This window comes from Aegilops tauschii, chromosome 2 (genome assembly GCF_002575655.3).
Source record: "Aegilops tauschii subsp. strangulata cultivar AL8/78 chromosome 2, Aet v6.0, whole genome shotgun sequence".
NCBI classification, from domain to species: Eukaryota; Viridiplantae; Streptophyta; class Magnoliopsida; order Poales; family Poaceae; genus Aegilops; species Aegilops tauschii.
This window is the reverse complement of record NC_053036.3, coordinates 596,420,440-596,433,633: the sequence shown is the minus strand read 5'-3', so window position 1 is coordinate 596,433,633 and position 13,194 is coordinate 596,420,440. Positions and strand designations below refer to the sequence as shown.

General features: G+C 51.5%; 1 protein-coding gene across 1 annotated transcript; it reads left to right on the top strand.

The window, feature by feature from the left end:
- Positions 1–5,692: 5,692 nt before the first annotated feature.
- LOC109781929 (cold-responsive protein kinase 1) lies at positions 5,693–8,320 on the top strand. Its single transcript, XM_020340520.4, has 6 exons — positions 5,693–6,076; positions 6,395–6,558; positions 6,644–6,786; positions 6,886–7,349; positions 7,453–7,603; positions 7,682–8,320. The coding sequence occupies exons 2-6, from the start codon at positions 6,414–6,416 to the stop codon at positions 8,051–8,053; spliced, it is 1,275 nt and encodes a 424-aa protein (XP_020196109.1). The 5' UTR covers positions 5,693–6,076; positions 6,395–6,413; the 3' UTR covers positions 8,054–8,320.
- Positions 8,321–13,194: the final 4,874 nt, after the last annotated feature.

Below are 13,194 nucleotides of genomic sequence, written 5' to 3'. Positions count from 1 at the left end.
GGGGCCCTGAGCCTCAGGAGGCTCTGGGGGTCTGGGCGGTTCCTTGATGACCGTCTCCATCTCCGTCAGGACTGCATGATGCCTGGCCTCCTGAGCCGCCAGGATACTCCGCAGGTTGCGCTGAAAGGCGACTGCCATGCTCGGCAGGCCGAATGGCATGCGAACATAGCTGTGAGGTGGGCCCTTGCAGCGTCCCACGCGCGAAGGCCATAAAAGCTCCTGAGATGCGACCCTGTTGAGCCCTGGGATGTCGATGCAGATGCGCAGCTCGCCATCCTCGCCCGGATGGGGAGCCGCGCCAGGTGAGCGGCGATCGCCGCGCATGGCTCTTGCATCCTGCAGCTCCTGAGTGACCTTGGTGATGAACTCCTGAGCACCAGGTGCTCCTCGCCTGGTGTCCCCCTGAGGGAAACCTGCTGCGAAGCACGCCTCCACGTGGTGCCCGAGCGCCTCCCTCGTGATGTTGGCTAGGTCTGAGGCCCTCCAGAAGAGAGGCCCCGAGCCCTGCCCGAGGAGGGCGCCGGGCATGCCTTCCTATGCGAGGGAGGGAGGCGCCCCAGGCGCGGGCGCCGATCCTGAGGAGGCACCACTTGCGGCACCGTTCCCCTGAGGCCCTGTGCGGAGTAGCTGCTTCTTCTTCTTGGGGACAACCTCAGGGGGGTACTGCGCTGCATTGTTGTCGGGGTCTTCGATTGATGCTGCTTGGAAGGCGCGCTCGAGGGAGCACACCGCATCTCTTTCTTCGCAGGGGACTGTGATGATCCCGCCGCTCCCTGGCATCTTGAGGACGTTGTAGCCGTGGTGTGTCACTGCCATGAACTTGGCCGTGGCCGGATACCCGAGGATGGCGTTGTACGGCAGACGGATGTGGGCGACGTCGAAGTCGATGAGCTCGGTGCGGTAGTTGTCGCGCTGTCCGAAGGTGACAGGGAGGCGGACCTGCCCTATCGGGGTGGTGGAGCCGTCGGTTACTCCTGAGAAGGGCTTGGTAGGCTGAAGCTGATCGTATGGCACTTGAAGGCTGTCGAACGTCTCGACGGACAGGATGTTAAGCCCTGCACCGCCGTCGATGAGGGTCTTGGTGACTTGCACATTGCTGATGACGGGTGAGAAAAGCATCAGGAGGGCGCCAGCGGTGGCCGCGCACTTGAGTTGGTCTGCTGAGCTGAAAGTGATGGCGCACTTGGACCACCTGAGCGGACGTGTGGCTTCGAGCCTGGGGAAGACTGCGTTCACCTCGCAAGCAAACTTCTTGAAGATACACTGAGAGGTTGGGGCCTGAGCTACGCCCAAGATGCAGGCGATAGCACGCGGCTCTTGGAAGCCCCCAGCCCCTTCGTCCTGTTGGTGGTCGTCGTTCCTTCTTGGTGGTGGCGACAGCGGAGGAAGGCCAGCGTTGCCCTAGGGGCGGTCCTCGCGAGGCTGATCCCTCCAGGCGCCCTCACGAGGCTGATCCTGCCAGCGGTCCTCAAGAGGCCGGTCGCGCCACTCCTGGCGGGGGCCGCGGTCGTCCCAGCGTCCTCCGCCACATCCTCCTCCTCGGCCGTAGCCCCGGTCGTTGCGCTCAGGGCGTTGACCGAGGCGTCCGTCTCGAATGGCCCTGAGCTCTTGACAGTCATTAGTGTTGTGGCTGTGTACATTGTGGAAGGCGCAGAACGGGCGGCTGCTCTTGGACGACTCAGGAAGGTCCCGTCCGCGCTTCGTGTCTGGCTCCGCCGCGAGCACGGCTACTCCCTTGCGCTTCACGTCCTTGGCCTTGGCCTTCTTCTCCTCGGGGTCAGCAGGCAGGAGCTCGAGGAGGGAAAGGCGTCCTTCCTCAGCTCTTGCGCACTTGGTCGCCAGGTTGAACATCTCCAAGGTCGTGCACAGCTCCTCATGGATGGCGAGCTCCTCCTTCATCTTGACGTCACGGACGCCATCGGAAAACGCGGAGATGATGGCCTCGTCCATCACCTTGGGGATCTTGAGGCGAACGTTGTTGAAGTGCTGGATGTATTTCTGAGGGTCTCTCCTGGCTGCTGCTTGATGCGGCGCAGGTCACCCGTGGCCGGAGGGCGGTCGCGAGTGCCCTGGAAGTTGGCGACGAAGCGGTCGCGCATCTCGTTCCAGGAGGAGATCGAACCCGGGGGCAGGTTCAGGAGCCACGAGCGAGCGACATCCTTGAGAGCCATGGGGAACCAGTTCGCCATGACTTTTTCATCGCCGTTGGCCGCCTCGATGCTCGGCTCATAGAGCTGCAGGAACTCCGCGGGGTCGGTGGTGCCGTCGTAGCGAGGAGGCAGGTCTGGCTTGAACTTGCCCGGCCAGGCGACGCTACACAACTCGGGAGTGAAGGCGCGGCAGCCTGCGGTGGCCACCGGGACCCTTTGCTGAAGCAGAGCCTGCCCCTGGTGTCCGCGCACCGCAGCCGCAGGCGGCGCACGATCTTGTCGCGGTGGTGCTGGGAGCGCGGGCGCGTTCTCCTGCGGCCGAGGAACTTCTTGGCAGCTTCCTTCTTCTTGCGCGGGCGCCCAACGCGGTGGGTCGCGCCGGGGGGGGCGCGCGCCTTGGCGCCAGGACGCCGTCTTGGTGCAGAGGTGGTGGAGGCGCTCCGTGGGCCATGTCGCCCGCAGCCGGCGGAGGGCGAGGCAGCGAGAGGGATGGCGCAGGGAAGCCCCCTGCGGCGCTGACGAGCTCGGCGATGCGGTCCAGCCAGTCCTCCTAGAGGTCGTCGATGGGGCGGTAGCGCAGGAGCTCACGTGCCATGAGCAGCGCGGCCTGCGCGTCCGTGGGAGCGCGAAGAGCGTGAGACGATGAGCCGACCGGGGTCAGCGACGGAGTGGCGGTGCGGCCGTCCCGCCGCACCGAGGGGTGCAGCGAGGATGCTTGCTGCTCGTTTCCCGCCGGGCCGGTGGTGGCGTTGGCGGCAGGCGACGGGAACGACAGGGAGGCCCGCCGACAGGAGCGGTCTGAGCGACGTGGGCGGCGAGGGCGGCCCGACGCTCAGCGCGGGCTCGGCGGGCGTCCGCCATGGATGCGACGAAGCGACGGGACGCGGATCGACGGAAAGAAAGCTTCGGCACACCCCTACCTGGCACGCCAAATGTCGGATTTCGGGTTCTGGCAAAACCCTTGAGGTTCGAACACTCGGGTACGCACGAAGATCTCTCCCTGCCTAATCACGCCCTCAGCCTCACCGCGATCTCAAAGCTTAGCTCGACGAACCCGCAACACAAGAGACACAAGACTTATACTGGTTCGGGCCACCGTTGTGGTGTAATACCCTACTCCAGTGTGGTGTGGTGGATTGCCTCTTGGGCTGAGGATGAACAGTACAAGGGGAAGAACAGCCTCCTGAGGAGAGGCGTTCTTGTGCTCGGTGGACTTGTGTGGGTGAGGATGATCTGAACCAGTTTGAGTTCCGTTCCAGTTGCCTCCTACTGTGGTGGCTAGTCCTATTTATAGAGGTCCTGGTCCTCTCCCCAAATATTGAGCCGGAAGGGATCCAACAACGGCCAAATTCGAAGGGGGACAACTAGTACAAGTTATCCTGATTAAAGGTGGTCTTCGTCTGCCAAAGGCTCTGGTGGTGATGCCGTCTTGGGCTCCACGGTGACCTCTGTCCTGTCGTCCTGCTGGTCTTGGTCTCGTTACACCGATATGGAAACCTTTGCATGATGCCTCGGGACTCCTCGCCTACGCTTACCCCTTTAGCACCAAAGAGGAAACAAGGACACTGCGCGCGCTGGCGCCCGCCTAGCTCCAGTCGTCATGGCTTGCATCACAGGAACCTCGCAAGGTGTCCCTTGCCTTGATCTCTCCGCCCCTCGCGAGCCAGCATGGTGAGGCCGCTCCCGAGGAGGTCTTGTGTCGTCCGCCTCGCGAGGCTTGGCCCCTCGTGATTGCTTGGTGAAGATGGGCCATACGGGGCCGCTGGTGAGCCACGCCGTGGGCCGCAGGTAGGCAAGTCTGGGGACCCCCGTTCCCAGGACGCCGACAGGTTGTGCCCACCTGGTGCGCCTCCCTTTGATATTATTTGTACCAAAAATTCTTAAATATTCAGAAAAAATCATATTAAATTTTCAGAGTATTCTGAGAACTTTTATTTTTTGGTCATTTTTTTATTGCACAGGAAAAATCATAAAACAGACAAAGCATGACATTTTATTTTATTTAACTAATAAAAACAGAAAACAAAAGGTTGGGATAGAAGGTAGAGCTCACTAAATTCATCAACTTCATACCTCTCAAAAATGACCCATTAATAAGGTTGATCAAATCTTATTAACAACCGCTTTCGAGTAGCATGAAACCGAAGAACTTTCGTAAATCACTAAGTTACCTCAACGGGGATATGAATGTCCCCAACAATAAGCATTTCATATTTCTTTTTGACAGTAGGTAGAGGTAGTTGAAAACTTTCAATAGTGATTGTCGGAGATTTTTCAATAACATTAATACCATTCACTTAGAATTGTTTCTTCGGAAAGTGCACCGTATGCTCATTACCATTGATATGAAAAGTGATCTTGCTTTTATTGCAATCAATAACAGCCCCTGCAGTATTCAAGAAGGGTCTAAAAAGGATAATCAACATGTTGTCATCCTCGGGCATCTCAAGTAATTGAATCATTTTTCCTTTTATTTTCTCTATTCCTTTAGATATTGTGGTGAATTCTGTCATGAAGCTTATGGCACTGAATGTTGATCCTACATTTGCTTTGAACACTGAGTTTGTTCCTTCACTTCTTGAAGTTGTCTGAACTAATGGATAAACACGCATCTTATAGTACACAGGTACAACTCTTCTCCTCATATTCCACATTGCTTTGAAATACTTCACTTTTTGCACTTCATATTTCTCTATCATTTGTGGCCATTTAGTTTCAAGTTCAACAACTATTCGAATTTATTATGATGTCATGATATTCAGCATGTAGGCCTGATCTTGTTGCAAATGCTCTGCTTGTTTTGTCTTGTGCCTTACTTACGATGTGGAATAGACAATTTCTGTGATTTGCAAGTGGGAAAATCTGGTTAACCGCTTATTTCATTGCTTTATCCTGATCTGTGATTACTAAATTTGGTATTTTTTCTGACATGCACAACAAAAAATTCTCAAACAACCACTTTGACATGCACAACAAAAAACCCGCAAAACCGTAAGATTTTACGGCCGGCAAGGTTTTGCGGGATCTGCTAGAGTTGCTCTCCCCTTTTCGTCCCCTTTTCCTTCTGTTACTTTTCCTGTTCGTTAATTCATTATCAAACTCAAAGGGATAAGAATCAAAGTGACTGAAACTAAATATAATTTCAGGCACCTAACGCATAGGTGCTCCCATTTTTTCCTTTCAGCCGACAAACAGAAGCTTGCAGAAGGCAGCTCTAATGGCGCCATCCCGTGAAAAAGAAAAGCTCCAATGGCTAATGGCGCCATCGTTGATTGGGAAAGAAGTAATCAAACCCTGACGGGGAATTGGGGATATTTCAGCCCGACGAAGCTAACTGGCGGATTCGCCATCGCCCCTGCACGCACGCACGCGTGCACGCTCACCCGCCACCGCCGGCGCCACGGTCGTATCGTACTGTACGAAACCTCTCCGGTCAGTGGCACCGGCCGTCCGTTTCCAACGACAGCTCCTCGTCGCCTTCGCCGCCCGCCCCAAACATTCCTCGGGCGATTAAACTTAACGAGTCAATCCCGGCCGGACGCGGTCCGCGCCAACGCCGGTCGCTCTCACCCAGGCGCGCATCGCCTCCTGTCGCCGATCAACTATAGTCTATTCCAGCCCCTGATCGCTTTCGTCAGCTCGCTAGCAGCTAGCTAGCGAGCGAGCGCGGCCGGCAGCGCCAGCCAACGCCCCGCGTGGGCGGATCGGACGGGACACGAGCCGCCCCTCGGGGGCACCGATGGACTGCGCCTTCACCTCGGCATCGGAAGCCTCCACCCCCTCGCCCGCTCACTCGTCGTTTCCGAACGCTCACTGGTCGCGTTGAGCGGAGAGGCGCGCGCGCCCATGCTGCTAGTGCTCCGGAGGAGGCGACCGGCAAGGGTGACTGTCCGTCGTCGTTCACGAAGGATCTGAGCAGCTACGAGGTATGCACGACGTACTCTGCTCACTGCTGTGCAGCTGTGTATAGTAGTAACACATCTTCTGAATTTTACAAAGTCCAAACTCCTATGATACAAGTCAGTTTGTCTTGTGATTTACCCTGTACTTCTTCATCGTTTGCAACTCTGAATTATCCCACTCCCACCCACCACCACCACACACACACACATTATGTTAGTGTAGGTGGATCGAGTTGATTTGTGGTTGCTGTTCAACAATTGGCGCAATTACTTCAAGAAAACCAATGTTCAGACTTCAGATTCTGACATTGTTGATGCATATGCCTGCATGCGAATATGCAGAGACGGGCAGACGGCAGCAATGGCAGCCCGAGACACCAGTTCAATCTTCCTCATCCTGATCATCGCCCTCGTCATAGTCATCGTGATCCTGCTCGGGATCTGCTGGAGGTTCCTCGGACCGGGCATCATGAGGAGACTGCTGAGGCCGAGGAGATGTCCTTCAGGTGAAAACGTGTTCTGATCATAGATTCAGCAACTTCCACAAGAACCACAACTCTCATAAGAAATGTTTGTGCCCATAAACAACAGAGGTGCCCGAGTACTTCAGCGGCAACATGAGCGGCAACCTGCGCACCATCACCTACTTCGACTACGTGACGCTCAAGAAGGCCACCAAGGATTTCCACCAGAAAAACCAGCTGGGGAGAGGAGGATTTGGCCCTGTTTACCTGGTACAGTTCCATTTTAATCCCAGCAATCTTAGCAAGATAGTGTTCAGTTTGTAGTAGCACGATTGAACAGAGGTGCTCTGAATTTTGATCGACCTGCAGGGGAAGCTTGACGACGGGAGGAAAGTGGCGGTGAAGCAGCTGAGCGTGGGCAAGTCGGGGCAGGGCGAGTCGGAGTTTTTCATGGAGGTGAACATGATCACCAGCATCCAGCACAAGAACCTGGTCCGCCTCGTCGGCTGCTGCTCCGAGGGCACGGAGCGCCTGCTCGTCTACGAGTACATGAAGAACAAGAGCCTCGACAAGATCCTCTTCGCGGCGGCCGACGCGCCGGCGCCGGCGCTGCCGTCCCTGGACTGGCGCACCCGGCACCAGATCATCATCGGCATCGGCCGCGGCTTGCAGTACCTGCACGAGGAGTCCAACCTGCGCATCGTCCACCGCGACATCAAGGCCAGCAACATCCTCCTCGACGACAAGTTCCAGCCCAAGATCAGCGACTTCGGCCTCGCCCGCTTCTTCCCCGAGGACCAGACCTACCTCAGCACCGCCTTCGCCGGCACGCTGTAAGCTTAGCTAGCCGGTGACCGACATCACCGTCGAGGTACCTACCTCTGATCGCCGGACGACGAAACGGTTCTTGACACGCTGCTGCTACGGTGTTGTCAGGGGGTACACGGCGCCGGAGTACGCCATCAGAGGGGAGCTCACGGTGAAGGCCGACACGTACAGCTTCGGCGTGCTGGTGCTGGAGATCATCAGCAGCCGGAAGAACACCGACCTCAACCTCCCCAACGAGATGCAGTACCTGCCCGAACACGTACACTGAACTGCCACCCTCTCTGAAGAAAAATCGTACTCCTGCTCTGCTCTGAACTTTTATGTCTTTTTCATTCAGGCGTGGAGGCTGTACGAGCAGTCAAAGATCCTGGAGCTGGTGGACGCCAGGGTGCAGGGCGGCGAGGGGTTCGACCAGAAGGAGGTGATGCAGGTGTGCCAGATCGCGCTGCTCTGCGTGCAGCCGTACCCGAACTCGAGGCCGGCCATGTCGGAGGTGGTGCGCATGCTCACCATGAAGACCGACCAGTCCATCCCGGCGCCCGCCAAGCCGGCGTTCCTCGACAGGAAAAACCTCAACGGCGACAGGGACGCCGCGTCCTCGGACACCGCCACCATGGAGATGATGAGGTCGCCGGCGGGGTACTGGATGATGACGCCCTCGCCCATGCTCGAGGTCGACAGGCCCTACGACATGAGCTTCGGCAAATGATATGATCCATGGCGGCGCGGCGCGCGCAGCACCGTGAAATTTGTGACCGATGATTCCATGCTAGCTTTACAGAAGTACGAGTATATGTTTATTTGCCTTTTCTTGTAGATACGACGAACATTTTTTAGACGATCCAACAGTATGTATACGATATACCGACGCATTCAGCAAAGCGTGCAGCTTTAGTTCTGAAATAAACGTGTGATCATTTTGCAAGTTCGATTCAGAGAACAATAAAGATGGTAGTATATTTTCTCTTCTCTCAAACGTGACTTGATCTAACTGTGCCAGTCTGCTCTAGAATAAACTCCCCCGTAAGATAAAGTTTGTGACAGCTTTTATCCCATTTTAAGAAAAATATTCAAAACTCGAAAGTATCATCCTAATCCAGAGCTCAAATACTCCTAATATGAAAAGCAAATCCAAAAATGTAGCAAAACATTCAAAACCTTTCGATTTTTTACAACAAACATTGCCTAATTTTCTACCTGCATGTATATTTTCATGGTGAAATGACATTCGTAAAGATTTATGCAAAAAAAAATCCATGTTTCAAAAATAGTCTTCTTGGAGCTTTTTTTTTCTCAGAACACTACAGATGTTTTTCTTCACGAAACATCCCATACATGTGAAACATTGTTGAAAAAGGCATCACGCCCGCTTTATAGATAAAGCCGCAACCACGATATAAAGACAACCGAAACCGCAGGTCCACACAAGAATTACAGAGGTACATAAGAGCATCTACAACCGGACCTCTCAAACTCGTCTCAAACGCCCGGTCACTGTCCGGTCACGATTTTTTGACCCAGACGAGCCTCTTAAACGGCCCTCAAACGCCCGGTCTGACGACACCCCCCATATCCAGCCCAAATATGGGGCGGATATGGGGGCGCCCGGGCACGCCCGCCACATCAGACCCGACAGCCCGACCCCACCCCAAATTGCACCAAATCCATCAAACCCTTCCTCCTCCTCCCGTCGCCCTCCAACCATTCCCGCGCCCGGACCCTCGCAGGCCTCCTCCCTTGCTCCCAAAACTCACCTCCGGTCCCGATCAACCGCCGGAGATGTTGTCCAGCCCGACCCACACCGCCGCGACGGAGACGTGGTCCGCCTCGTCTGTGTGAGGCGTGGTATTGTTGGCGGCGACTTCCAAGGCAAAGAACGTCGCCTGCGGTTGTTTGTCAGAAACATCCATTCTTTTGTATTCTGTTGCTATTTTTTTTAACAAATCACGGTTCATCTAGGTGTACACCCGAGATCCAAAACTCTTTAGAACTACCTTATTTAGCAAAGTTTCTCCTCTTTGCATTTGTTAACATTTAACCTTGTTCTGCAAGGTGGGCTCTCTTGTTAGGCTGACATGATGATGTCAAAATGGTCAGGGATTTCTCCTCGACATGTCATATGGCATGCATGTCCAACAGATGATGCAAAATAGAGCACCCAATAAAAATAAGGCAAGAAAGAGAAGATTTTAGACCCCAGAAATTTTTCTGTTGCAATCGATGATGTAAAGGTGGTGCCCTAAAATTCTTCAAGCTGCATTTTTGCATAAACATCACAGGTTGGAGCAACGTTTTTGGCACAAAGTGATATAAACAGCCGTTTTTCTTCCGTGCGGTTCCCGCTGCCCTAAATTTGTGGCAGCCGTGTGGCTGTTGTATTGTTGCAGCACTTGGGGACAATTTTTTGGGCTGCCACAAAAAGATTGCATGAAGATTTGGAAAAGAAACATCTGTTGGAGCACTGTTTTAGGGTGCAAATGCTCTAAAAAGCAGTTTTTTGGGCACTTGCCCCATTGTACATCATGTCTTGGAGATGCTCATAGTCAACAAATCGACAGGGCAGCGTGCTGAAGCCCAAGCAGGTTATCCAACTTTGATCGAACCACACAACACTTGTCCTCCCACCTCCGCCTCTTTCCCAAAACTAGGGGTTTGAAAGGGGAAGTGGAAGCGGCGGTTGTAGGCATTGGAGGAAGCTTTGGCAACGGCATGGCTCGTGTTGAAGTAGGTATATGTGTTGGTTCCGTCATTCCTTTGGCTTTTTAGGTAATTGGCGGCAACCTATTCATACATAAGCTTGTTCATTACAGCTAATGGTACAGATAACATCATGAGTCTCCTTACATCAACATGGTCTAACATCATACCCTGTCGACTTACCAAGAGTGTGAGCTGCCACATTACATGAACGATTAACATGGATAAAATCGCAAGATATAAACTTCGTAGTCTAGTTCTTGATAACATGGACTATTGCTCCTGTAGGGGGGACATGTCCAATTTGGATTCTTTGATCTTGTTGATCAGCGACAAATGGTCAGAAGCCACCATGATTCTTTGCATGACCATGTCTCCAGCAAGAAATATGGCTTGAAGTAGCGCCATGGCTTCTGCAGCTTCAGTATTTTGAATTCGAGCAAAGTAGCCTCTTCTTGTCGCTTGCACCATCCCCCAATGATCACGAACCACCATGCCAAATCCCGCTCTTTTAGATTGCCAAAAGATTGTTGCATCCACGTTGACAAGCATCCACCCTTCAGGAGGCGGAGACCAATTTTAGTTTGACTTCACAGACTCACGTGTGATGGAATTGGCCGAACTGCAAAAATGCAAGTTGATGAACTCAATGCAGGCTTGGATCTTTCCCACAACACGAAGTGGATGAATAAGACCTTACCATTATGGTAGGCATTTCCATGCTCCCAGATATGCCAAATTGTCACGACAAAAATCATGGCATGAAAATCAGTAGCATTTATCAACCATGAAAATATTCATTGCCTAATATGGGTAAATCTTTTCAGGTTCACGCAAATTCCATAATCCTTTTAAAGTTTTTCCAAGATTTCTTTAACATGGTGACAATACCAAAAAAACCAATGTTCAACAGTTTCCTCCCTATTGCAAAAGTAACAATTATACCTAGTAGGTATCGATCTTACTAGAAGTTGATAGCCTCTAGCGAGACAATCATAAGCCAGCCTCCATAATATTACTTTCATTTTATTAGGAAACAAGATTGCCCAAAATTTCCTCCAATGGTTTCTGTTTGGATGTCGAGCCTTTGCCATCTTCGCTTTGCTCTCTCTAGAAATTCATCGGTCTACCTGATTATAGATTTGACAAGGTAGACGCCATTCTTTGTGTGGGGCCATGAGGCAAAATATGTAGAAGCTTCTATGCTTAAAGGAATGCTCAGGATTTTCACCATTGTGTCCTCTGAGAATTTATTTCTGATGACTACCTCGTTCCGTTGTTGTTCCTCCACGGTAATCAAGGAACACGCTAATTGATTTTCACTCATTGGTTGCAGAGTTTCGAGAATCACATATGGAATTCAATTGTCCCTATATATATGTATAGTTTGCCGTCTCCTACTCCCCACTGTAGGCTGTTTTGCATCAGTTGCTTCCCATACATTAGACTACGCCATGTGTAAGAAGATGATCTCGGGCACTTCGCAGTCCAAAAAAACATGAGGATAGCATATACCCTTTAACAGTCAAGCACACAAAGAGTTGGCTTCAGTTAAAAGGCACTAACATTGTTTCCCCAACATGGCTTGATTAAAAATTGAGATGTTCCTGAAACTCATGCCTCCTAGGAACTCTGGTGAGGATAGCCACTTCCATGATCTCCAATGTAGTTTTCTTCTCCCATCTTCTATGCCCCACCAGAATTTTGAAAATTGTATCTTCTTATCTGTTCACAAACACCAATGGGAAGAAGAAATGTTGGGATTCCATGTGCGATTTTTTTTAACAGAACTTCTTTCCCGGCTCTTGATAATGGCCTATATCACTATAACCATCAAGTCTTTTCCATATTCGACTAGTGAGAAAACTGAAGCAACTAGTTTGTGAATGTCCCACCTAGGTCGGCATGTCGAGGTAAGTAGCTTGTAATGTCATCCTGGGCTCCAATTTTCCATTTCACTCTTTCCTATATTTGTTCATCGCAATGTGTACCAATAAATATAAATGATTTTTGAAAGTTGATTTTCTATCCAGACCTTTGTTATGGATGAGGCCAACAAGGAGGACTGAGAGATGGCGATTTGTCACTGGTGTCTTTCGTTTCCAAATTCTTAACTCATGGATGGAGAGAGAGAGAGAGAGAGAGAGAGAGAGAGAGAGAGAGAGAGAGAGAGAGAGAGAGAGATTTGGACGGGGTGTGGTGTGGTTCTGCCCCGAGTCGAGTGATCGACTTTGGCACATGGGGAGAAAAGTTGTACCTGATTTGGCATCGCCACTGCTCGTTGGTGGGCCCATCTCACAGAACATGGTCAAATATTAAAAGGGGTATAACCGTATAAGGAATGAAAGAGAGTTTCCGTTAACTAAGGTGAAGCTTATCAAAACTTCATATTAGAAAAGCAAAAAAAAGTGGTTAGAATTTGCTCTCTTTCTGTTCAAAAGATTATTCGAAACATCTGATACCCAGGTGTTATTGGACGTGAAGTATCTGCTCCCGAGCTCAAATGCTCTCTAATGAATAGAAAAATCGAAATAAATAGTAAAAACATTTATAAAATGCTATTTTTTATAAACTTTCACAAATGTTTTGTATGCTTGCAAAATTTCAGCATGAAATGACATTCGTGAAGTTGTGGCCAAAAAAATTGATGTTCCAAAAATTCTACTTTTGAAACATTGTCGACTGTTGATTTTGCTCTTTTTTTGTCACGCCTTCTATGAATGTCATTGCTGAAATTTAGCAGGCATACAAAACATTTGTCAACGTTTATCAAAGAGTTCAGAAAAAAGTTGAATCATTTTATTATTATTTCTTATTTATTTAACTGTTCATCATGAAGTATTTGAGCTCGAGATCAGAATAGGACTTTCGAGGTGTTACTATGCTACTGCTGGTGACATGACACTGCTAGCTGAAATGCTCCAAAATGATGGCTGGAACTTGCAGTAGTACGCAACAAGTAAGCAGCTCGACACGACGTGACGGCCCTTGTAGCCGGGAGTGGCGCACCCTTCATTGCATCCGCATCGATGTGCTCAACTACCGGCAAAACAGGCGTGATCACGGTCAAAATCATCCCGGCCACGGATCGCGGCTCGGCTACGGCCTACGGGCTACGGCTAGCTTTGACCTGCATTCACCTGCACCCTGACC

Bases quoted from the DNA above. Each gene is read 5' to 3' on its own strand.
- LOC109781929 (XM_020340520.4), top strand. From the start codon at position 6,414: ATGGCAGCCCGAGACACCAGTTCAATCTTCCTCATCCTGATCATCGCC. The intron at 6,787-6,885 runs GTACAGTTCCAT...ATCGACCTGCAG, and splicing joins GATTTGGCCCTGTTTACCTG to GGGAAGCTTGACGACGGGAG. The intron at 7,350-7,452 runs GTAAGCTTAGCT...CGGTGTTGTCAG, and splicing joins ACCGCCTTCGCCGGCACGCT to GGGGTACACGGCGCCGGAGT.